This window comes from Heterodontus francisci, chromosome 32 (genome assembly GCF_036365525.1).
Source record: "Heterodontus francisci isolate sHetFra1 chromosome 32, sHetFra1.hap1, whole genome shotgun sequence".
NCBI classification, from domain to species: domain Eukaryota; kingdom Metazoa; phylum Chordata; class Chondrichthyes; order Heterodontiformes; family Heterodontidae; genus Heterodontus; species Heterodontus francisci.
Window position 1 is genome coordinate 26,269,068 of NC_090402.1, and position 26,139 is coordinate 26,295,206.

Sequence of the window (26,139 nt, forward strand, 5' to 3'; positions counted from 1 at the left end):
GTCTAGGTTGCTCGGTTTCTTTTTGTTGAGAGTTGATTGTACGGGTGAGGAAACCAAGGTAATGCAGAATAATGGGTACATAGTATCAAAGGTACAATGTTGCAGTGGGCTCCTTGTGTTAAAAGTGCGCAATTAATGCAAACGAACCTAAATATTCTGATCCAATGATGTGCAGGTTACAAGGGCATAATTTTGTTGAAACAAGTTGATAAAAGAATATTTTTTTAATGGAGTTTTGGTATATACACCAACTTCACTGTATAATTAATAAAATTATGTTGGCAAATGAAAGCTTTGGAAATTGTCAATATCATTACTTTTAAAAGTTTATGTCCGGAAAATGTCTGAGTGGAGTTCAGCTATGCTGGTTCAATGACATGATTTGATTAGGCGTCTTTATCTTTATGGTCAGTTGAAAATACACTTCTGCTTTGTTCTCTTTTTCAGCCTTTCAGTCAGCCAAGTTGGCCAGAACTTTACATTTGTCCTCACTGACATTGACAGCAAGCAGAGGTTTGGATTCTGTCGCTTATCTTCTGGGGCCAAAACTTGCTTCTGTATCCTAAGGTGAGACAGCAAAGGGTATATACAATCATGGAACTAAACAATTAGCCTCTGGTTTGTGACACACATCACATTTTAGCTGGCAGCCACGATTCTCATATCCTTTCCCAACAGTTCATTGTACTAAAGGGTCAGTCCTAAGTGCATTGTTTTAGGGACAAGGACCTTCTGTGATTATGAGGCTCTTTCATGTATCGTAGTTTATATTTTTGTATTAGGCAATGGCTTGTTTCAAAATAAATAATACAGGCTTCTTGCTTTATTTAATTTTGCACTACACTTTGCTGAACCTATTTACTGACAGTAAAAACAGAAAAATTAAACGAACACTGTCTTCTATTCTGGTTTGTGTAATTATGTCCTATTTTGATGATTTAACTGCTGACAGCCTCTGATCTATATTTAGGTTGGAGCAATATGCATTCTATATTGCATGGACTTATATTCCGGCTTGCAGTGTTATCTTTTATTACGGCATTGCATTCTTTGAATAAAATGGACATGAAACAGATGTAATTAAGTAAATATTTCAACAAAGTTACAATGCTTTGAATTTGATCTACAAATAAGGAGCAAGCTTTAAAGCTCTATTCATAACACCTAAAACTTAGTGTAGTATTGAAGACATTTACAGGAGCAATCTGCTGGTGAAAGAATTAAACTGTTGGAATTTGCAATACTGGTTGCAAATAAAACTAAGTGTCAACTATTTCTGGTTGATTTTGTTTTATGAAACTGATTATCAGAAAGGGATACTGAAAGTTTAAGATTCAGTAGCTCAAATTAGTTTCCTAAATGTTAGAGCTACTGCAACATTGCACCTTAAAAAATTGCATTCTTTTATAAAAATATATTTGTTTGTGTTTTGTGGAAAAAAATTGTAATTGCCAAAATTAGTTGCAAAAATGTGAAGTATTTTTGCAATCTGACTGAAAAGGTAAATGAACATCCAGAGTAATGTCTAATTAATAGTAATACTGTCTTTGGTTAGTTAGGTTATCACATAATGAACTTATAATAATATCACAATTACCATTCCTTCAGTGATTATTGAGTGTCACTACATAGGGAGGCTGAGCCATCATCTGACATGACATTTGGTACTAGCAAAAAGTAAGCAAAATGAAAGTAGAATAAAACTGCCACCATCAACTCCACTGTGAGTATATTTTTTAATAAAAAAAATCAACTCATTCAAAATCATGAGGGGTCTGGACAGAGTAGATAGGGAAAAACTGTTCCCACTTGTGAAAGGATCAAGAACGAGAGGACACAGATTTAAGGTAATTGGCAAAAGAAGCAAAAAGAAGCAATGGTGACATGAGGAAAAATGTTTTCGTGCAGCGAGTGGTTAGGATCTGGAAGGCACTGCCAAAGAGTGTGGTGGAGACAGGTTCAATCAAGGCATTCAAAAGGGAATTAGATAGCCATCTGAAAAGGAAGAATGTGCAGGTTTCCGGGGAATAGGCAGGAGAATGGCACTAAGTGAATTGCTCATTCGGAGAGCTGATGCAGACACAATGGGCCAAATGGCCGCCTCCTGTGCTGCAATGATTCTGTAAACTCGACTTATGAGTACGACTTCTAAGCAGACCCGCTCCCCCTGTCCATTTCTAATCAAGCTGTGTTGAATTGCTTCATTATTTAAAAAATCTCAATCACACCTCCTCTAAACTGGTGTTTTTCCAAAGTGAAAAAAACTTCTGTTGGCCCTATCCTTTTAACTTCAGAGCTTTGAGATTCTCTACAATCTTGGTCACCATGCTCTGCACCTTCTCCAGAGTTTCAATATTCTTCATGATATACAGGAACCAAAACTGGACATAATACACAGAAAAGAGTCCAATATTGCATAAGCATAGTTCTCTTTGGTTTCTACTCATTGGTTCTAGCAATATAAGTTAAAATACTAATTGTTGTCCTTATAGCCATGTGATGCTGTGCACAACACTTTTAATGAGTATGAGCTGCTTAGCCCAGGTCTGTTTTAAATATTTAACTTGTAATGCTTCCTCCTAACTTCAAGTGCATAACACCTAAATGACACCTGCCATACATGAGCCCATTCACCTAACACATCTAAATCAGCTTTTTGTCACTATATAGTAAAGTGTTCATTATGCTTTGAGAGCTTCTAGCATGAATAACTTGTAAGGCTTTTCTGATCGACTCAAGTAACTGCTATCTGTTAACTGTGCCATTTTGCTCAATTATAGTCACTTCTTAAAAAGATATTAATGGAAAACAAGGAACTACATAAAGCCAATCATTTAAGTTGCTCGAACTGTTACCTAGTAACTGCAGCTACCATGAAATAAATATGCATATCTCCTATCGCTGAGTTGTTTTATTCAAACTGCTTTCAGGCACCATTTTGATTTCTGCCTCGCTTAAAATATATAAATGTATAAATAACACTTGGAATATTAAAACTTTTGTATTTATCTCACGCATGTTCGTAATACTACATTTCAAAATACATATCATATTGTTCGTCACACCTGCTTGTCTGGCAAGAATGTGATTTATTTTTTCTATTTTCCACATATTGATGAATTTGAGGTGTGGGTCCAATTCCATGATCGATCATGCATTAAGATTGCCCAATCTCATTTCGCATATGACCAATGCAATCAGCCAACAGAGAGAACTATCATCCCATTAGCATGGGTTGGATTGAAATCTAGGTCCTAATGATGAAAAGCTGCTGCTTAACTGTCTGCCCCAGTCTGTTTGCTGGATGTAGTCTTATAATTGGAAATCATATCCAGGGGAAAAAATCATGTCATAGAATCATTGCGGCACAGAAGGAGGCCATTCGGCCCATCCAGTCTATGTCGGATCTTTGTAGAGCAATCCAGTAAGTCCCACTCTCATGCTCTGTCCCCATAGCCCTGCAAGTTTATTTCCCTCAAGTGATCATCCAATTTCCTTTTTGAAATCATTCATCGTCTTCACTTCCACCACCCTTGTTAGGCAATGTCATTACCACTTGCTATATAAAAATGTTCTTCCTCACTTCCCCCTCTGCATCTCTTGCCTAAAGTTTGAAATCTGTCTCCCCTCGTCCTTATACCATCAACTAAAGGGAACAGTTTTTTTTGTCTGCCTTTTGCAAGCTTGTCATAATCTAGTACACCTCTATCAAATCTCCCTGTCATCTCCTTTGCTCTAAGGAGAACAACCCCAGCGTTTCCAACCTAACCTTGTAGTTAAAATCCCTCATCCCTGGAATCATTCTGGTAAATCTCCTCTGCACCCTCTCAAGGACCTTCAAATCCTGGCTAAAGTATAGTGACCAGAACTGGACGCAGTACTCTAGTTGTGGCCTAATTAGAGCTTTATACAGTTTCAGCATAACTTCCCTGCTTTTGTACTCGATACTTCTATTTAGGAAGACCAAGATCCCATATGCTTTGCTGACTACTCTCTCAATATGTCCTGCCACCTTCAAGGATCGATGCACCTGCACCCCCAGGTCCCTCTGTCCCTGCACACTCTATAGAACTGTGCCATTAAGTCTGTATGGTCTCTCCCATCCCTTCTACCAAAATGCATCACCTCACTTCTGTGTGTCAAATTTCATTTGCCACTTGTCTGCCCATTATGTTAGCCTATCTATGCTTCACAAACCACTGACCACCTCCAGGCGCGTATCCATTATCTCTCGAGATAAGGAGGCCTAAAAGAAGACCGCAAGGATACGTTTTGGGACCACTGCTGTTGTCATTTTTATAAATGACCTGGAAGAGGGTGTAGAAGGGTGGGTTAGTAAATTTGCGGATGACACGAAGGTCGGTGGAGTTGTGGATAGTGCCGAAGGATGTTGTAGGGTACAGAGGGACATAGATAGGCTGCAGAGCTGGGCTGAGAGATGGCAAATGGAGTTTAATGCGGAAAAGTGTGAGGCGATTCACTTTGGAAGGAGTAACAGGAATGCAGACACACTACTGAGTCAGCGGCGCTTGAGATGGCTTGGCCATGTGAGCCGCATGGAAGATGGCAGGATCCCCAAAGACACATTGTACAGCGAGCTCGCCACTGGTATCAGACCCACCGGCCGTCCGTGTCTCCGCTATAAAGACGTCTGCAAACGCGACATGAAATCGTGTGACATTGATCACAAGTCGTGGGAGTCAGTTGCCAGCGTTCGCCAGAGCTGGCAGGCAGCCATAAAGACAGGGCTAAATTGTGGCGAGTCGAAGAGACTTAGTAGTTGGCAGGAAAAAAGACAGAGGCGCAAGGGGAGAGCCAACTGTGCAACAGCCCCGACAAACAAATTTCTCTGCAGCACCTGTGGAAGAGCCTGTCACTCCAGAATTGGCCTTTATAGCCACTCCAGGCGCTGCTTCACAAACCACTGACCACCTCCAGGCGCGTATCCATTGTCTCTCGAGATAAGGAGGCCCAAAAGAATCTATGTCCTGTTGCAGTTGATTTGTATCGTCCTTACTATTTGTTTGCCACAACTCCAAGTTTGTTATCATTGGCAAATTTTGAATTGTTACTCTATTATATATCAAAAAAGTAGTGGTCCTAGTACTCACTCTTGGGGAACACCACTGTCCACCATGGTCCAGAAATAATTCTCTCAGAACAGTTGCCACCACAGTTTGTTATTTCTCTGATGCAGCTGATCAGGTAAGTTGCTACTGTGCTCGAAGTCCACGGGATTTAATTTGAAAGTTATGTTCTCTGCTTGGTACCCCTTAATGCAGTTAGAACTTTTTACTGTGCTCCTCTCTGCAACATGGGCAGGGACCACACTAAGGATCACAAGTGCACTCTGAGCCTTGAACTACACATGATCAACACCACGAGAGATCAGCTAGAATATACACAATAATTTACAATTCCAAGGAATTTTCAGTAGATTTTGCCAAATTTTAAAAAATTTGAAAATGGTAGGCTGGTAAATAAATAAGATACAAATTAGTACCACACTGAAGGCATACGATGATATATTTGAGAGCAATGATCATGTAAGGTTTTATTGAAAGCATTATCTCAATATGTGTTTTCTATGATGAGAGAGATTTCTTTTCTTCATTGTTTGGTATGAACAGTGATGGAAGCTATGCATTTATTTATTTAGAGATACAGCACTGAAAGAGGCCCTTCGGCCCACCGAGTCTGTGCTGTCTATCAACCACCCATTTATACTAAGCCTATATTAATCCCATATTCCTACCACATCCCCACCTTCTCTCAATTCCCCTCCCACCTACCTATACTAGGGGCAATTTATAATGGCCAATTTACCTATCAACCTGTAAGTCTTTGGCCGTGGGAGGAAACCGGAGCACCCGGCGAAAACCCACGCGGTCACAGGGAGAACTTGCAAACTCTGCACAGGCAGGACCCAGAATCGAACCCAAGTCGCTGGAGCTGTGAGTCTGCGGTGCTAAGCACTGTGCGATTGAATCGGGAGATTTGATGAGTATTGATGCTGTGCTTGTGATTTGAGGCTTTATTCTACAGACTGATGCAGAGGAGCGTGGGAGGATCTATTTATATATAAGGCCAATGTAAATCCTATTGTGTTAGGCCATTCACTGCCGCACAAAATAAAGTTGTATTATTACTCCTATCGTACAATTCTAATTTGCAATTTGACCAGAGTCCAGTGTACGATTGTGTTTATACATTTGGAATACAAGCTTGAAATTTAATAATGTGTTTTCCTTATTACTGCCATGCGCATGTTACATATAAACAACCTAAATTCAAATAATATTTCTAGAGCGTTGAAAATGTTTTCTTTTGAAAGTGCCTGTAAATAATAATTGGATAGTCATGTGCCATGGTATTGTCATCAAGTTCCAATGTCTGAGATGCAAAAGCAGCAGAACCCCTAAACTGCTATTTATACAACATACATTTTATTAATTCTTTTAAGTGCCTGTTTACTAATTTCTGCTACTTTTGATGAAGGAATGCTGTGGTGACTCAGCCTTTTAATCATTACATTCCATGCTAGTCTGCTAGCCTATGTACTTTTACAAAGGAGAATTTTCCTGCTTATCCATCAGCTGTGCCGTGCTGTTATTATTGATGCTGGGAGCTTATTTTATGTTGTTATTCCACACTTGGCATTTTAATTGGATTATTACAAATCTTGAAAACTATGTACCTCTCAGTGGGTTGCTTCAGAAGTTTGGCTCTTTAACAACAATGCTAAAAGGTGGTATCCATCTTATGTGGTAATGACAAACTGCATTCTCTGTTATTTCATATATTGGTGACTCCAGTTTTAAATGTTTTGTTGGCTTTTGTATCTTTTGGTTGTTTCCTCCCACACCAAGTACTATTCCAACCAAGAGATTGACTTGGCCTGCGATTATTTCACTTCCCTATCAGTGTCCTCGTTATTTGCCCCAGGCAGTCCAGTTGAGCTCAAGAATTCAGTTTATGAGAATCATGGCTGCGAGCCTATGTACTAGCACTCTGCACCAGTCACATGTACTATTTAGCTGTTTGACACCTGTGATCTTATGGTTTAAATACTTAATTGGAATTGGGGAGTGTAATGGGAAACCCTTTTCAGAAACACTTTTAAATGATAATTAAATAAATCTGCTGCATAAGTTTTCATCTTGTCTTCATTTGAATTGGTGTGAAAAAGTAAGATTGTCTTGTTTATGTTGTGTGTTTGTATATGCGTGTTTATACTTTTTGAGCACCTTTTTCTACTGTGCTCTATTCCCCTGCCCTTGCTGTGCTTTGTTCCCAGCACTTAAGTTATTGCCCTACATATCTTATTCCTATTACCTGCTATATTCTACTCCTGCCCCTGTTCACTTGCTCTACTGTGCTGCATTGCCTCCCTTGAAGCTGATAGACCCATCAGTGATTTCCCCCAATGATCTGCTCCCCGTCACCCACCCCTTACTATTCTTTGTTCCAAGCCCCTCTACATACTATGTTTTCTGACTGCACCTCTTGTGCTCTACTCCATGGTTTTCCTGTGCTGTGGTCTGCTTCTTACACCCTTAATGTTGTGCTTTATTTCCAAGGTCTCACTGTTTCCTATTCTCTGTCCCTCCCCTTCTCCCCTGTTTTGCAATCCATTCCCTCCCACTACCCTCTGTTTCTCCCACCTCCCTCCATTTCCTTCCCACCCTGGGTATATAAAAGTGTCTTGAGTTGCATATTTATCACCTGTGAAGTGTCAAGAATGTATTCAAAAAAAAAAGTTGTTTTTTTCTGAATTTGATAACCTGGCTGTTCACTCATGAATATGGTTGGTTGGCATCCTTCCATCAATGAAAGATTATGGACACGCAACAAACAATCTGTTTAGGTGGGGTGTCTTCTCTTGGTGCACCTTTGCTGATGGCTCTGAAAGCCAATCCTTGAGAAGCAGGTACTGCCACAAGTGCCACACGTGAAGCTGCCAAGTGACACTGTGAGTTGTCGTTTTTGACTTTGGCTTCTGTTGCCAAGCTGCTGTAGCAATTGGTCTTCGTGGTAGTGCACACCAGTCCACAGGATGTGTCGCTATTTCCCTCTTTCGCCAGCTCGTGACTCCCAGTTGCAATAGTCGACATTTAGGGGCTTCGTGTCATGCTTGCAAGCATCCTTGAAGAGGGGCTTTGGGCACCCCAATGGTTGTCTGGTCCTGGCTGCCTCACCGTACAGAAGGTCCTTTGGTATGTGACTTCCTTCCATCCTGCAGGTGTGTCTGATCCACCTCTGATTAGTGCCAACACATTTGGGAGCTCTGCCTTAGACAGGACTGCTGCATTCGTGATTTTGTCCTGCCCAGGTATACCCATAATGTGCTGCAGACAGCGAAGCTGGAAATTATTGAGATTCTTTTCCTGGTAGCTGTAGGTCGCCTGAGTTTCACAGCCATACAGCAAGGTGCTGAGAACACAGGCCTTATAATCCATCAGCTCAAGAATATGAGCCTAGGATTTATAAGGAACTGCCCATCTACATAGACTTCATCAGGCTCATCCTATTTAAACCAGCACCCACAGGGAATACCTGAGAAATGGCCTGAAAGGGCAAATGAGGTTAAACAGACTTCCCTCATAACAGCTAAATGTCACAACGTTGCTCCACATCCCAGGTTACTCATTAGCAATGCCACAGACCAGAAACTCATTTGCCATTAAGTGCAACACCTTTTTATAAGACATTGTTTAAAAAAAAAAGTTGTTTCCCTGAAATGTACTGAAATGAAGTTGAACTGTCTTGAGTTTAGATAAAGCATGCCCTAGAAAATGTTATGTTTTTATGGTCAAGTTCATGTTTCGTCTCATTTCAAGCTGAACTGTGGCTGAGTTTACAAAAATGAAAGGTACAGAACAAACAAGTTAAAACCAAAATTGCTCTGAGCTTCAGTTTATGCAATGATGAAATGTTTAATTTTGAGAATACTCAATGTTCCAGCCTCCTCATTTAAGTTGGAAAAATTGAAATAATCTTCTTGGGTAATTAATGCCTCAGTGAAATCAGTCACTGAAATAAACTGTGCGTTGTGTTTCTGGAACAAGATCAGTGTTACTGTGATACTTTATATATTTAAGAAAATCATAGTAACTGTTAAAGGTAGAATACTACTACCCTTTTTATCTTCTCGAGCAAAATTCTTAAATTGCATGTTGTTTTTCAAATGCGCACATTGTAATCAAAAATACTTTAAAGCAAGCTATAACTTTTACCTGAATATCTTTTAGTTGGTGAAGCAAAGCAAATTTCTATCAGGAAATACAGATTTTTAAAAATTTAAAATATTTTAATAAACATGTTTAACGTTTATGTTAAGGGTTACATTGTTCATAGTTCTGCAATTCAAGAAATTCTGTAAGTCAGTATTTAGAGGAACCCAGCGTTTCGCTTAGCTGTGTTATGTGTATTTTAGTATCATTTGTATTAACAGATTGGTAGTTTGGGACTCTTTAAATAGCATTTATCAACATTCAGCATGCTCTTGCCAGTGCTCAATTTAAGCATCTGGTGTTTTGTGATGGTTTTCAATTAACAAATACGTAATAGTTGGCATACATACTCCAAGTGAAATGTTATATGTAAACAACTGAATGAAAAATGTACACAAGATTGGCTTTGATATTTGAGAGGAAATTTTATAAATAAGTTTACTTTTCCCATTACTGTATAAAAGCCAGTGAACTTCCTTAAGCAGTTATTTTTACTAGTACAGGTAACTGCAGTCAGAAATTAAGAAGGCTTTTACATTTCTTTTGGATGTTGTAGGGCAGAATCATATTGTACAAGGTGTAGACACAGTAGGTACCTCCGATATATCTGATGTACAGTAGTCAGTGGAAGTGTTAATCAGGTTAGCAGAATATGTTACACTTAGTGTCACTCTCTTTATTTGGAATGCTCTTTTTGTTTTTTTCTGTGTGCTATCCTATGTTTCCTTTTCCACTGGGCCTCTTTCTCCGAGTGCAGAGGGTGCAAAGTGAGAATTTTTTTTTAATTGAGCAGGAACATGTGGAAGATCAGGGATATCTCAAGGGATTACTGAAAAATTCTGAATTTGTACTTATTGCTGTCTGTGTTTGGAACAGGGTCTGCTGGGAATAAATGTAGTTAGTGTGACCTCTGACCTAAGAAACTGTTGACATGGATGACAGCCAGAAACTGGCCACAGAACGCCTTTGTTAAGCTCATTCATTGCTCCTTGAAAATTCTAGTCAGTGTAAGTTGCCAGCTCAAATCTAAGGAATGCAGAGCCCTCGTTCCCATGCTTTGGAAACACAGGCTGCCCCTTAACCAGCAAGACTTCTTTAATGGGAGTATGTAGCCGTAAGCTCAATTGAAATTGACAGTTTCCTGGCTTAAGATTGCCAACTGGCAAATCAGTGAAACGTGGGGACAAACAAGGCCCTTCAGGGACCGAGACCACTGTTTGCATATAGACAGCACAACATTAACTCTTCAGTCATTGTTGTGTCCCTCAGCATTTAAACTGATGCAGTGCTAGAGATTTCTGGCCACAGTTTTAAGAAAAGGAAGCCACTTTGCTAAAATTGGATAATTTAAAGATTTTACTGAAGGAAAAAAGCTATATTTTGCTTTGATTAAAAGCCTATGAGATGGAAACTTTGCTTGAAACTAGAACTTAGTGACAAAACTGTAGAATCAATTAATGGCCAACTAAAGAGTTTCAACTGTATCAAACTAAACAGAACATACCAAAAATTCTAATATTAAGGACTGTGTTGTTTTACCAATCTGAAAATATATGCATTAATATTACTACATTCTGAGCACATTTTATGTATTGACTTGAAGGGTTTATTTTGGTCACTTAGAGTGTATGTCATCATACTGTTGATTGGTGTCTGCACCTTTCTAGTTATTACTGTACTTATGCTAGTTGCTAATCTGAATGATGGAATAATTTTGCATTTTATTATAATTGGGTATTAGCAAAATGTCATTGCTCAGTATCAGCCATATGAAATGTCTTTGAAGCTCTGGAGTGAAGAAATTGTGCACCATGAATATTTGAATGTCGTTAATGATGTGCAAGAGCAGCACAGCTGCAGCACTGAAGTTAGCATTCAGTCCTAGAACTGAGTCAGTTGAAGAATTTTGAAGAATTGTTTTTCCTTGGTTTCACAATGGTTACCCCTGCAATGCACACTTTTAAATTTAATCATTTTAAAGTTCTCATGAGTTAGAAAATAATTTCAGTAATTGTTAATTTATCATAATGAAAATAATGATATTGACAGAATAATGTAAATTATGAGATGTGTCATCTATATGAGGCCTAGCTTGAATTCTGTAAGTGTTGTATTAAAGGACAGAATCAGTAAGGATATCATACTACAGCAAGATGTTCAGCAACATTTATTGAACCAGCCAAGTGTTGGTGCTTTTAGAATTGCATTGTTTTGGTAAGTCCTGTAAGAAAAATATTTTGACACCCGTCATACCACTGGAATAATTTCAGTTTTACAAACATTTGGATTGTAATGTTTTGAGAAATCCAAACAAGAATTTACACATCAGCTATTTTACAAGAACAGTGGGCAATTTTAGAGATTTCAAAAATCTGAGTATATGCATAAGACAGGACCTAATGCAATGGAATGTATCCAAGATGCTGTGTAGTGTGACAGGATCAGTTGATTTTCCAGTCCTCAGGTCTTCAGTGGTGTGCATTAAATAGTTCTAGCATTTAATATTAATGAATTAAGCACTTAGATTTAAGTATCATAAATTTAATTATAATGAAGTTAATTTAACTTGAAATTGTATTCCTTATTTAAAATTGTTGCTTCAAATGAGTCTATGGTGCAAATTTTTGCTGTATTTAAGGTCTGCTTTGCAAGACTGGAAAATTGTAATTGGAAAACTGGGCAAATGTAGTACGATCCACCATACTTTGCTGTGAGGTGCTAAATTACTATGATGCATACAATGAATCTTATATGGCCATATCTGTTGATCTATGGATTTTAATTGAGCAGCTGTTTAAGTTAGTGTGGTGCTTAAGATTGTTAGCTAAATAACTAAAGACCAAAAAGAAAATTAAATAGTCTTTTAATGTAAGTCCTGCGATGCACCGTAACATCAAGACTTGCTAACTCCCCAAAGCCTATCCATCTGCAAGGCACAAGTCAGGAATGTGCTGGCGTACTCTCCACTTGCCTGGATGAGTGCAGCTCCAACGACACTCGAAGCTCAACACCATTCAGGGCAAAGCAGCCTTCTTGATCGACACCCCAGTCACAATCTTCCCTCCCCCACCAGTGCACAGTGGCAACGGTGTGTAGCATATACAAGATGCACTGCAGCAACTTGCCAACTCCTTCGATAGCACCTTCCAAACCCGTGACCTCTACCACCTAGAAGGACAAGGTCGGCAGACTGATGGGAATACCATCACCTGCATGTTGTTCTGCAAGTTACACGTAATCCTGACATAGATCTGTATCGTCGTTCCTTCGCTATTGCTGGGTCAAAATCCTGGAACTCCCTCCCTGACAGCAGTGTGGGTGTACTTACACCAGGTGGACTGCAGTGGTTCAAGAAGGCGGTCCACCACCACCTTCTCGAGGACAATTAGGGATGGGCAACAAATGCTGGCCTTGGAGGCGATGCTCACATTCCCACAGTGGCGCAGTGGTTAGCACTGCAGCCTCACAGCTCCAGCGACCCGGGTTCAGTTCTGGGTACTGCCTGTGTGGAGCTTGCAAGTTCTCCCTGTGTCTGCGTGGGTTTCCGCCGGGTGCTCCGGTTTCCTCCCACAGCCACAGACTTGCAGGTTGATAGGTAAATTGGCCATTGTAAATTGTCCCTAGTGTAGGTAGGTGATAGGAGAATGGTGGGGATGTGGTAGAGAATATGGGGTTAATCTAGGATTAGTATAAATGGGTGGTTGATAATCAGCACAGACTCGGTGGGCCGAAGGACCTGTTTCAGTGCTGTATCTCTAAGTAAGCTAAGTAATTAAGGAAACTGAGTAAGTAAAAAAAAACCTTTCCATTCTAATAGACAATATACATTAAGACCACTTTATAGCCGCTTTGCCCTCTCCCATTTGCACATGTAATTTTGAGACCCTAAAAGTTATTAATTGAAAGGGATATATTTTACTATTTCCATTGGCTTTATGGAGCCCAATCTTGAAGCTACAGTTTGCTGTTAAAAGTCAAGAAATATGCAGTTGGCTATTGTATAACTGTTACTGCCAGGTCAAATGTGAATAACAAACATAAACAACTTACATATATGGTATAATTCTGGAAATCTGCACCATGGTGTAGATTTTCAACCAACTGTTTTAGCATAAAACTGGCATTCGATCCAGCACACCTAGTTCCAAATGTAACCCTCCAACACTAATTTAACTTTTGGTGATTGAGACAATGGATAATACATCTGTGGATTCAATGTGGACAATTACTTTCAGCCTGAGGCAGAATAATTCACAGTGGATAGATGCTATTCTGCTGTAATATAGCAAAATAAAAATGTTGTTGGAGTTGTGTTCAAGAGCTAGATAAAAACCAACAGTGTACAAAAACACAACAAACCACAGGAATCGGGAACAAATCCAACCATAACGGAAGATCTTAAGTTAGAAGAATTCAGAAATATTTGTACCAATGAGAAATGTAAAGGAAGTTAGGCACAGAATGACAATTGTGTTACTGGCTTAATGTTGTGGTAACTGTCATGCGTTCTTTGTGTTATGTTAAGTAACACAATGAGATATGTGGATTCCAGTGCCTTGAAGATCTCTAACAGGTTTATTAACACCTAAACTAGTATATACAATACAAAGCAAACTGTGTACAGAACCTTTGTCCAGGGTGTAACAGTTACAGAGTGACTATGGCTTCTAGTCACATGACTATGCCCTGGTACTTAGCTCATTAGCATACTGAGTTCTTAAAGGGACATCACTCTTGAAGCAATCATACAACATCTCCTTTCTTTTCAAAGATAAGTCTCATACACTATAAGTAAAACACAAAATTGGATAACATCAAAATTAGTTCTACAAGGATAGAGATTATAAAATTTACAAGTATGAAGATAAGGGTTGTGAAATTTACGAGTGCAGAAGCTTAAGAGTCCATATATCGTTTCAGTGGTTTGACAACTCTTCCAGATGTTATGGTGTAACCTTCTAGGGATGTGGATTTCACCCTTGGCTGTTCAAGCAGTGTCTCCTGCATCTTGGAGAATTTGTGTATAAGCTGTTGCTGTTTTTTCTGAAGTTTCTGCATTCAGTTTCTGTTGCTCTGCCTTCAGCCTGTTAAGATACTCTGTTGCTCTTCTCAGGATGACTTTTGAGGCCTTGTCATTCTTTGAAAGTTTCAGCACCTCATCTTGCAGAGCCAACAGACAATGCTTCAACTCATTCCTCCTTTGCCTTTTCAGGACGTTGTGTGTCCTTCGCCTCTCCTCATCCTCTGCATCTGAAGGCCTGGGGCTCAAGGTCCAGTGCTTGTTGGGGGAGGAGTACGGCCTCATGGATGTACTTGTCTGTTCTGGCTCGTGTTGGTGCTAGCGGTTCTATAGAGAGCAGAGGTGAGAGCGCGACATAGTTATGTTGTTGTTGAGTTTCCAGACTGCAGTGTTTGATGCTGGCCATAGTCTGCGAGTGGGTTCCGGCCCTTGGAGATTTCCCCTTGGCAATGCTCGTCACTGCCAGCCTTTGCTTCTTAATGGTCACAACGTCAATCTCTTCTTCTGAGTTACTGGAGCGCAGAGAAACAATGCCTGTTGACAAAGAACTTTCATCATCTGAATTTGGATCTTCATTTTCTTGGTGTGGCATCTCTGAGAAGGGGCTGATACTCTCCAAGCCAGAACCACTGAGATCCTGGAAGAACTGTGACTCAATCTCAGACATCAGGGGGCTGGACACAGGGAGTACATCCTCTCTGAGGTGGAGCACGGCATCACCTTTGAAATCTTCTATGGTGTCAAACCTGTCTGGGTATATTTGTTGTGAGTCATGGACTGATTCAATGCAGGTACCCTTGGTCTCTTCTGCTATAGTGGGTACCTTGGTGACCTCATGGATAGTCACAATGTTGAGGGCCTTACACACTGGTAGTCCTGCCACTGCTGGTCTGCATGTGTCTGCCAGGTAAAATATTTGTGGTTTCCATGCCGATTTGCCATAGCTGCATTGCATTGTTAGTGTGCCACTGCAAGGGATGGTATTTGGTTAGCTTTGCAGTTGTTGGTTGTCTCATTAATTTCCAGTAACCCCGGTACACTTCAGGATTCAGATTGGTAGAATATTTGCACTAGCTTCTGTGTCAGTCTTAGTCCTGAGTGTATGCTTGTCAACTTTCTTTGGGTACATGATATTGATAGTAGCAAAAGCTTCCAGTTGTTTGACTTCATCAACACAGTATGTCAGGTTCACAATGTGATGCGCTTGATCCTCTTCTGGATGAGAATCGCTCCACTCTGAGCCTTGTCTCAGATCTATTTTGCTGTGGACTTCATGTATCGGCTTGCATTTATACAGGTGTCTGGCGCTCTCCTTGCTGCTGTTGCCATGTTGCTGTGTCTGTCTTCTGTTTGTTTGTGTCCTATTGTGACTTCTGGCTGCGTCTTTGGAGCCAGTTTTCTTGCATAGGCGGGCCCAGTGCACCGCACACCTTGCACAGGTCTTGAAATGCAGAACAACTTAGTGGTGAGTGGAACAAACCATACTTACCACACAGCTTGCTTGATTTTTACGATCTGGTTATTGTGCCAATACCGTCGGCTACACCTAGTGCTTGCAGATGCTATTGTCCAGGTACAATGGCTTCATGTTTCCTGCCATCTTCTAACAGCACATCAATTTCAATGTGACATTTTCTTTTTTCCCAAGAGGTCTTTTTGAAACGCTTCAACAGGTGTTGAGACTATCACCAGCTCCATTATTTGCTCCGACAACGCAGTTTGCGAAAAATCGCATTACTATGGCATTTACTATTGAATTGATCTGTTGATTCCTATGGCTGTTGCCTGTAGGACATAATGCCAGGCGATGAATTTAAAATTCACTCTTACCTGATGTTCTAGCACTTTCCATATCTTTGCGGGATCTTTCTGGTCCTCTTCAGATAAGCCACAGGTATTGATTCTGCATAACTCCTCATTTCCAATTGCTATCAGTATTTTTGCAGCCTGCTTCTCTGGTTCTATAGCCACTTGGTCTGTGAAGCATAACTGCATCCTTTGTTTAAAAGGTTTGAACTCGAATAGAATATCAATGGCCTTTCAGTTCATGCTGGGAAATTTGATATCCATCTTTCTGCTTTCTTTTTTGCTTTCTGCTCTGTTTTTAATTTTGTTTAGCTCTGTGTGTGCTTGTAGCACTGTATTATGACTTTTCTATTTGTGATTTGAAACTGGTTTTAAAACTTGTTCTATTAACTCTGTGCTGTTTCTCCATTAAGAAATGTTCTCTTTTATTTAGACTGGCTGCTTTGATAGAGTGGAACAGGAGCTTGACGGTGTTCTCTGTTTACTTTGCTTTCAGCACTTTATCTTGTATGTTTACACAGCTGTTCGGTTGGCAGTTCAAGGGCTTTTCCCTTTGCTTTTTTTAGAGCTTGTTTATGTTCTTCACGGTTGACTGGTTTAATGATTTTTGCAGCTTGACAGCTTTACTGGAGACTCTACACTGCTTGGGGTTTCCCGTGCTTTTTTTCCAGACACTGACCTTGATCGGCCTGACAGAGGAATTAGGTTTTCCCCTTTTTTTGCTCTCTCCCATGGAGGCTTTAAAAATATCAATTTTTCAAGCATTTCAAAACTTTGTTTTTTTAAACCAGGATTTCTTGACTGTTGGCACAATGACTCACTGGATCAAAGGAATTTATTTACAGCTTTTCATTCAGTGTTCTGTCTCCCACAGCTGGAGGTAAGTTTTTTTTCTTCCTTCCACTGTTAGGGCCAGTATTTCTTTCACTCTTTTCAGTTACTTGTTTTAATGTTTCTTCATTGGTTTGGTGTTTTGCCCATGGTCTTCAAGGTTATAGCTGGTCTTTTCACCACCTCTGCCACCATAGTATGCGTTCTTTGTATTATCTTAAAGTAACACAATGAGATACATGGATGCCAGTGCCTTGAAGATCTCTAACTGGTTTATTAACAGCTAAGCTGGTATATACAATACAGAGCAAACTATGTCCAGAACCTTTGTCTAGGGTGTTACAGTTACAGAGTGACTGAGAGTGTGGGAAAATGGGCACTGACACGGAACACAAAAGTCCGAGTGTATCAGGCCTGTGTCCTCAGTACCTTGCTCTATGGCAGCGAGGCCTGGACAACGTATGCCAGCCAAGAGCAACGTCTCAATTCATTCCATCTTCGCTGCCTCCGGAGAATACTTGGCATCAGGTGGCAGGACCGTATCTCCAACACAGAAGTCCTCGAGGCGGCCAACATCCCCAGCTTGTACACACTACTGAGTCAGCGGCGCTTGAGATGGCTTGGCCATGTGAGCCGCATGGACGATGGCAGGATCCCCGAAGAGACATTGTACAGCGAGCTCGCCACTGGTATCAGACCCACCGGCCGTCCATATCTCCGCTATAAAGACGTCTGCAAACGCGACATGAAATCGTGTGACATTGATCACAAGTCGTGGGAGTCAGTTGCCAGCGTTCGCCAGAGCTGGCGGGCAGTCATAAAGACAGGGCTAAAATGTAGCGAGTCGAAGAGACTTAGTAGTTGGCAGGAAAAAAGACAGAGGCGCAAGGGGAGAGCCAACTGTGCAACAGCCCCGACAAACAAATTTCTCTGCAGCACCTGTGGAAGAGCCTGTCACTCCAGAATTGGCCTTTATAGCCACTCCAGGCGCTGCTTCACAAACCACTGACCACTTCCAGGCGCGTATCCATTGTCTCTCGAGATAAGGAGGCCCAAAAGAAGAAAAAAAGAAAGTAAAAGAATGGCTTCTAGTCATATGATTACGTCCTGGTACTTAGCTCATTAGCATACTGAGTTCTTCAAGGGACATCATTTTTGAAACAATCAAACAACAGTAACCTACGACAGAGCTGCTTTGCCCTAGGGCAGTGCTACTGGATATGATCTAGTATACCACAAGTGTACTCACTGGGCTTACTTTGCTGTGTATAAATAATAGAAAAGTCAAGCATACCAAGTCGGACTTACGCTGAATCTACTTGAAATGTGTGAAAAAAGTTTACAGTGTGAGTTTGACTGATAATTGTGAGCAAAATATTTCAGCATATTGCCTATTCAGTCTGGATTTGCCTGTACACCATAAAATTAGGTTTTCAGATGCTCAGGAAAACACTGAATATTTGAAACCTGACAAGAAAAGGTATTACGTTCTTAGTTGCAGTCATCAGTTGTATTTTTCCTTTTAAAGAAAATCGGCATGACTTGTTCAGAACTAATGCATCATTTTATATTCAAATGTATTTTTCAGCTGCAACATTTAACCCGAACAAACTCCAATTACAATAGATGGAGCACCAACTTCCCAAACACAAGGGACTGGAATTTCTAAAATTGCAGCTTACGCCATAATTACGATGCAGAAGTTCCAGGCGATGATGGCGTGAGCGATTTATGCCATTACGTAATGCAACGCCATAATTTGCTAGGACTTGTGATGCTGCAGAGACCCTCACTGAAAAGGTTAAACAACTAATTGTTGTAGCTCTGCTTCTATTAAAATCCAACCAAGAGATGGAGTTTGCTGAATTAATGCCACTTAGACCATTGCAGAATGGCGCTGGTAGGCTCAGTATATTTGGTGCATCAGGGGAATCATAGTTTAAATTTGATAAAAATGTGTTGCCCTCAGGTGCTTATTTTATTCAATGGTGCCATTCTAACTGTGTCTATGGTAACTTGGAGCACAGTACAAAAATGACACACATCTGGCAGGAGCGAGTTGCCAGTTCCTTTCTTAAACTACTATCTGAATGTGACTTTTTCTACAGTGTAATTCAGATCGTTAATCCTGTGGGTTGTGAATGTGGTCATTAGTGATCACAATATCCCCATTTACACCTTATTAAAATCCAAGTCGTAAATCAGAAATTGTACTGGGATTACTGATTGCTTGTGCCATTGAAGACACTAAATCTGGTTTCCGTGCTGTTTGTACAGCCTTAGTAGGGATGGGGTGTGTGGGGATGGGGGAGATCACTGTCCCATCTAATGATCTAACCAGACAGATATAAAAACAGCCCTTAAGGCAAATCAGCTCTCTTTAATTTGAATTTGTGCTTGTTTTTGCCCATCAGATCAACCTTCAAGCATTTATTTTTAAACTTTTCCGAGCCTGAGTAGTATCTTATGACGAGGTGTTTTTACTTTGGCCATTGGCCGCACTGGATCTCCCAGTATGTTCCCTGTGGTGTACCTTGAATTATTTTTCCAACAAATTGTGCCGTACATCTGCTACTGGAGGATTGGTGATCAGAACGGACCAAATTATGGCTTTCAACGCCAATAAGGCCATTGCACTGAATTTTGGGTCAATCTTCCAGGTTGGAGTGCCAGGCCTGCCATTCAAGTGTGCCTACCTCAATTCAGCAGGTTTCGTCAGTTCCTGGCAGGGCTAACAGATGAGCACAATGGAAACATGATGAGGTGGAGAGAAAAAAGACTTTTAAAAGGGTATTGTTTGACATGGTTCTCACTGGCCAATCAGTGTATTTGGCAGTGGCTGTGGAAAAGCGCATGGCCTAGACTTGTTCATCCTCCAGGATGTGCTGACAGGGCCTTAAAGGCTATAAATTAGGGTCCTCAAATGAAGGGAAATCCATTTATATAAAATGCATCTAATTATTTATCCAGTGCCATAACCACAAATCAATTAAAATGTGTTCAAATAGTAATTTGCTTCTGTTTTTGTTTGGAGGAGCTTCCAAAGCTTGTTGCAGCATTGTGGCATCATCCAAATAGATATGGCAGTTGTAGAAAGGAGCTGCCTTGCAAAAAATGAAGTTCCTTACTTAATATTACATATGAAATTAGTTCAAAAAGGAATTGCCCAGTCCTGCATGCACTGCAGACGAGCATCTCCCAGCTGTTTTCAGATAAAAGTACACATTTTAACTTTATATTTTTCTTACTAGATTAATTTAAAAATATATAATTGAGTGCTGTAAGTAGATTCCTGTATTTCTACATATTGTATTTTTTCACATTTATTTAAATTGGTGCTTTTTCGAATAATGCTTGGTTAACAAATAAGTTTTGAGGAGTGAAGTGTGATAAGCATGGAACAATGTGTCTTTTTTTTGTAATGGCTTCACTCTTAAAATGCCACTTTGAGTTTGGATTTTTTTTAAGGATTAAATGCGCCATTTTTCTTTAAATGTTTAGCACCCAAATGTGTGGCACAGTAGCAGCCAGGAAGTACCAGTAGTTGTTTACAATAGACTCTTGGATTCACACTCTTTCTGTAGAAGCATTCAAGCAGTAAGTGCTCCACAGTCTGTTTGGCACAGTAGCAGCTCTCAGCCGGCCCCTGCCTCCTGCTGTTAGATGGGGCAAAGGATGTGCCAGAACCCAGGTCGTAACAGAACAAGACATGCCTGCAAATCTGCTTGTAGTTAGCATGGGGCCTTTTGGCACTGTTCTGTAGCAGATTGATTTAGTTGCAATCCTTTTTGTTTAATATTTTCCATCTGGCAACAATGCCCAATAAAGGCAGATGCAAAGCAGCATTTGACATAGTGAATCTGGAACTTAAATGCTTCAAAACCATTAATCTGAAAAAAGCCCTTTTCTGATAAATAGTGGATTGTAGTATTCGATTTTTGTGTATGACTGATTACAATTATTGCAGTCTGCTCCTTGCTAGGCACGTTAGTTTGAAATTGGAAAGACTTTGTGTGCAGTTGGAAAATGTGTTGGTCCTTCAGAAATTATTCTACTTCACTTAGTATAAATTTTATGAAAATATATACTTTTGGAATCAAGGTAATTAGAATATTTTCTTGGAGTCGTATTTCTAACTTATTCTTCAGTTTAGCCCTTCCATGCTGTTGTACAATTCTGTAATTGAGAGTCCCTGATGACGTGCAGCTTGTACTCTACCAGTGGTGTTATATTAGTATTTAGAAGGTGCACAGCTCATTGAATAGGCCTCTTGATTCTATCGTCCCTCTGAAAAAATCTCTCAGATGAAAAAGTTGAGATTGAGTATAACATGAGTGAATAGTCATTGGGACTGAACTTGTGTTCAACCACTTGGTGGCGCAGGCTGTTAAGTCTACCAGTCCACTGCACTCCCAGCTACTTATCCATTCTCAGAGGACAAAATAAATGGCACTAGTTTATAATTGATTATCCTATACTTGGAGGGCGTAAGAATTTCCATCTTAACAGCAAACTCATATGTATTTTGTAAAATGATTCATGTACAATTTGCAATCAGTGATGTAGGTTACTGCACATGTATCAATATCTCATAGTTGAATTTATATGGAAGAATTTTAATGTTTTGCCTATGAAAATTTTACAAATCTACCAATGCACTGTTGGAATGATATTCTGCCATCTACAGGCAAGCATTTTTTAATTTACAAAGAGTATGAACTTTGGATGAAAACAACTAGTGTTTGTGGTCTTGGAAGAATGGCAGATGAATGTCAGTGTTGTTATTGGTCGCATAATGTTCTTGTGATTTTTTTTTAAAGATGCATGTGTGTGCACATTCTGTCCACAAACCTTTCTTCTGGTAGTCGTGATTTTCAGTCATGCTTTTCTGAGAGCATTGTTGGTCAACAATGTTGGTTGTTTGGTCAACATTAAGTTGCTGTATTATCTGCCAGGATGTAGTGGCAGACTATGGTCACTAGGTGACTCTGTGGAGTGAATTTCTCATGTTCCTTCTAACTTGCTATCTTACATATTAAAATATGTTTATCAACTAACTGTAGATATTTCCACTGGCAATTTAGGTATAAGTATATCAAAATAATGTATATTTTCTTTTATACCTGTATTTATACTTCCTAAAGTGAGTAATGAAATAAGTACATTTCAAATGTGAAAATATTAGTTTTGGTACATCATGTACAACTTGCCAAACTGCATTATTGTTGTTTGGACTAGTGATGTGTGAGCAATGGACTTGTGCTGAAACTTCCTTTCTGTAAGACTCAACAACTGTAGTGCTATTTAACAAATTGTTCAATAAACTAGAGCCATTGAAAAGTTGGCAGTAAAAAAATCCTCTCACTAAAATATATTCCTTTCTACAAATTTATTTTTGCATGCATCTTTGGCCTGGATAAGCTGATGGGCAGGTTATCTGCTCTCAACACACTTCTATTGCTTCTCTTGGTTCACCATCCAAGAGACAAACAGCAGCAGCTTGAAGTGAATTGCTGCCCTTTTCTTCCTGGGCAGGTTTCTCGCTTCTGATCCTGATGACAAGGCTGGCAGCAAGCAATTCTTAAGTGAAGAATTGTGGCGAGAGGTCTACATTATATTACTCAATATTGTTACTTCTATATCAATAGTGTTCAATGATATGCAGGCGGAGGGCATTAATTGGGTTTTCACTTAAGCACATATGAAGAGACACTTCCCGAAACTGTGGTGTGGTTGAGTTAGGAAGTGTATGCTTGGAATATTTCACTCTCTAAAATGTTAGACTGAGTAAAGTATGGCTTCAGTACTAACCTTCACCAACTGGCTTTCTGGAATATAACACACATAGCTATTCTAAAACTTCCACATTTTAAGTAATGCACCATTCGTGGAATTTTTAGGCTTACTTCACTTATGCAGAAGCATATTACAATTCTTATACAAGTACTTTTACTCATTTGCATAGTAAGGAAACTACCAAGGAGATAGCACTAGTGTATAAACATCAGGTAGAAAAGGAAATAGTGACAGAGGACTGATGGACAGCTAATGTACATTTATTCAAAATTGGTGATAGAACAAATCCAGGTAACTATAGACTAGTTAGCATAACATTGGTGGTAAGAAAGATATTGGAATCTTTACTCAAAGGTATAATAGGAAAATATCTAGAAACCAAAAATACAATAAAGTGTAGCGAGCACAAATTTCAAAAGGGAAGGTCTTGCTTGACCGACGTTATTGAATTCTTTGAAGAAACGAGAAAGAATAGACAAGGGTAATGTAGTGAGCGCAATATACATAGACTTTTAAAAGGCTTTCAGTAAGGTACCACAATAGACTTGACTAAGGTCAGAGCATGTGGAGTCGAGACAAGTAGCAGAATGGATAGCAAAACAGAAAATGGAGAATAGGACATAAGGGTAGTTACTCAGACTGACGGAAGGTGGGAGATCGTTTTTCACAGGGATCTGTGTTGGGACCACTGTTGCTCATCATTTGCATAAATGATTGGACTCTGGAATTGGAAATACGCTATCAAAATTTGCAGATGACATCAAGTGGGGAGTATAATTAATACTGAGGACGACTGATATTATATGAGAAGGCATTAACAAACTTGCAGAATGTGTGCGTAAATGGCAAAGTTCAGTAAAGATAAGTACGAAGTGATATATTTTGGTAAGATGTATATGGAGGCCGCCTACCGCTTGGAAAACGAGAGTCTGAATGGGGTAGAATAGCAAAGGATCTAGGGGTACAGATTCACACATTGTTAAAAGTAGCAATGAAGGTTAACAATGCCATAAAAATTCAAACAAAACATTAGAGTTCATTTCGAAATGAATAGAATTCAAAAATAAGGAAGTTAGGTTAAACCTGTATAGAACCAGGGTACTGTGCTCTGTTATGATCTTCATTGTCAAATAAGGATATCAAGATACGGGAAAAAGTGCAAAAAAGATTTACAAGGGTGATACCAAAACTGAGAAGTTATAACCATCAGGAAAGACTGATCAAGCTGGGCCTTTTTACCACTAGAAAAGAGAAGGCTGAGAGGTGACTTGGTGAAGACCTTTAAAATTCTGAAAGGATTCGTTAAGGTAGATGTAGAGAAGATGCTTTCATTCATGGACAGTCCAAAACTAGGGACCAAAAATAATTTGTAGTCACTATGAAATCTAATAATGAATTCAGAAGAAACTTCTTTACTCAGAGAGTGGTTTAAATGTGGAAATTGCTACCACAGGGGAGATTAGCACAGATTCATTTAAGATGAAGATATATGAGTACATGAGGGAGAAAAGAATAGAAATATATGTTGATAAAGTGAGATGAAGTAAGATGGTTGAGTATAAATAGTGGCATAGACCTATTGGGCTGACTGGCCTGTACCTATGCTGTAAATATTACACGGTATATATTACATAGTATCTGATAGTATCAAATAAGGATTAGGAGACTTCTAAAAAAAGCTGATCTTTGTATGATTATATTTATAAAACCTTCAGTATTGTTTTCATAACTGAACAATACTTTTAAATTAAGTTTAATTGATTTAGTAGTACATTGATCAATAATATAATCGAATAGAATAAAACAGTGCAGGTGTTATAAAAACAAGAAATGCTGGAAGTACTCAGCCGGTCTGGCAGCATCTGTGGAGAGCAATGCAGAGTTAACGTTTCAGGTTTCAGTTCTGATGAAGGGTCACTGACCTGAAACGTTAATTCTGCTTCGCTGTCCACAGGTGCTGCCAGACCTGCTGAATATTTCCAGCATTTCTTGTTTTTATTTCAGATTTCCAGCATCTGCAGTATTTTGCTTTTATTTTAATGCAGGTGTTATGTTTGAAGTCAAAACATGCATGGCTAAATAACTTGAGTTCAAAGACCACTCAATCACAAATGTACTGTAAAAGGGATGGTCACACTTACTTCAAAAAGAACAGTAGCATTTCTTTTTAGCATTTTGGTATTTTCTTGGTATAACAATGGTGTTAAATTGATTTTTTTTTAAAATCCACTTTCTGATTGAATACTTAATACCATTTGAAGGCACATCAAAATAGAGAATTTTAATTTATGCCTGAAATTATCCCAAATGCTTCTCAACTGCATTATATTTCTATTAGAAGTTTTAGATGACCACAAAGGGTCTCACTGTGGTCGACAGCAGAGCTGTTCTCTGTCTGGCTCTGCTTTCAGACTCAATTTATAACTTTCCAATTAAGCTTTCTGTAAACTTTGACAAGAGGGACTCAAAAGCTGTGTTTGCTTCAAGGGCTTCCTTTGTACACCTTTAACCAGTATGATTCGGAACTAGCAGCGGAAGAGTATCTATAACTTTTGCTGCCATCACTTCATAGATTTTCTTTAACCCTTTCAGATCTAAGTTTTTTTTCTGCGTCTGGTTAATGTCATGTCAGAAGTTTTAAATACGACTGACAAACCAATGTAACCCTTAGGTAGCATTTACAATTTATTACACAGTTTACTAATGTTGCATAAGGTCGCACATTCTACTGCTGGCTGTCATATATTGCTTGATCCATCTTTGTAAACCAAATGCAATGTTGATTTAATTTTAATATATTCAAATATTTATCTGGAGATTTTTTTTCTCTCAGATGGCAGAAAATTTGCAAAAGGTCATTGATGACTGGCTGATTCACCAGTGCATTATGTTCAGATGATTGGTGTGAAATTTTAATAAATGTATTCTTTCAATTGTAGGAAGATCTTGCAAAAGGGGAATAACATTTTAAGAATTCCAATTTGAGTACAAAGTCATGTTTCTCCCTCTTAAAATTGATGAATAATCATTTATCATTTTTTTATAATTGCACCATTTTTAATAATTGCTACATTTTTGTATGGAAGCTGACTAAAGGTAGAAATCTGTTTCTTATGCAGTGAGGACAATAAAGTCCGCAGCACATGGAAACATCAGAGAGCAGCAGACTCTTAAGTACAGTAAAGTCATTCACAAAAAGCCAATTAAAAATGTTGCTGACACATTTATGTTCTGGCTACACCATTAGTCTTACTGTGCCATTTAGAAGAGTTGGAAATCTTAGCAGTAAGCCAGTCTTTTATTTTTCATTAATGCTATATAATTATGGTTCATGTGTTTTTATAGCAAAAAGCTCAGTTTATTTTAAATTTTGATTTAGGATCCAAATCAATAGCTTTTTTGTAACTTGCAACTACTGTTTTCACATTGCGGTATGCTGTGATGGAAAGCATT

At 39.2% G+C, this 26,139-nt stretch overlaps 1 protein-coding gene across 6 annotated transcripts in view; it reads left to right on the top strand.

Moving 5' to 3' along the window:
• Window positions 1-26,139, top strand: part of LOC137347710 (DENN domain-containing protein 1A-like) — a 623,024-nt gene that overhangs the window by 235,336 nt on the left and 361,549 nt on the right. For all 6 annotated transcript variants that reach the window (XM_068012518.1, XM_068012520.1, XM_068012521.1 and 3 more), the window contains exon 5: window positions 448-567. In XM_068012518.1, coding sequence (XP_067868619.1) covers window positions 448-567 — 120 coding nt within the window. The remainder of the gene's footprint in view (window positions 1-447; window positions 568-26,139) is intronic.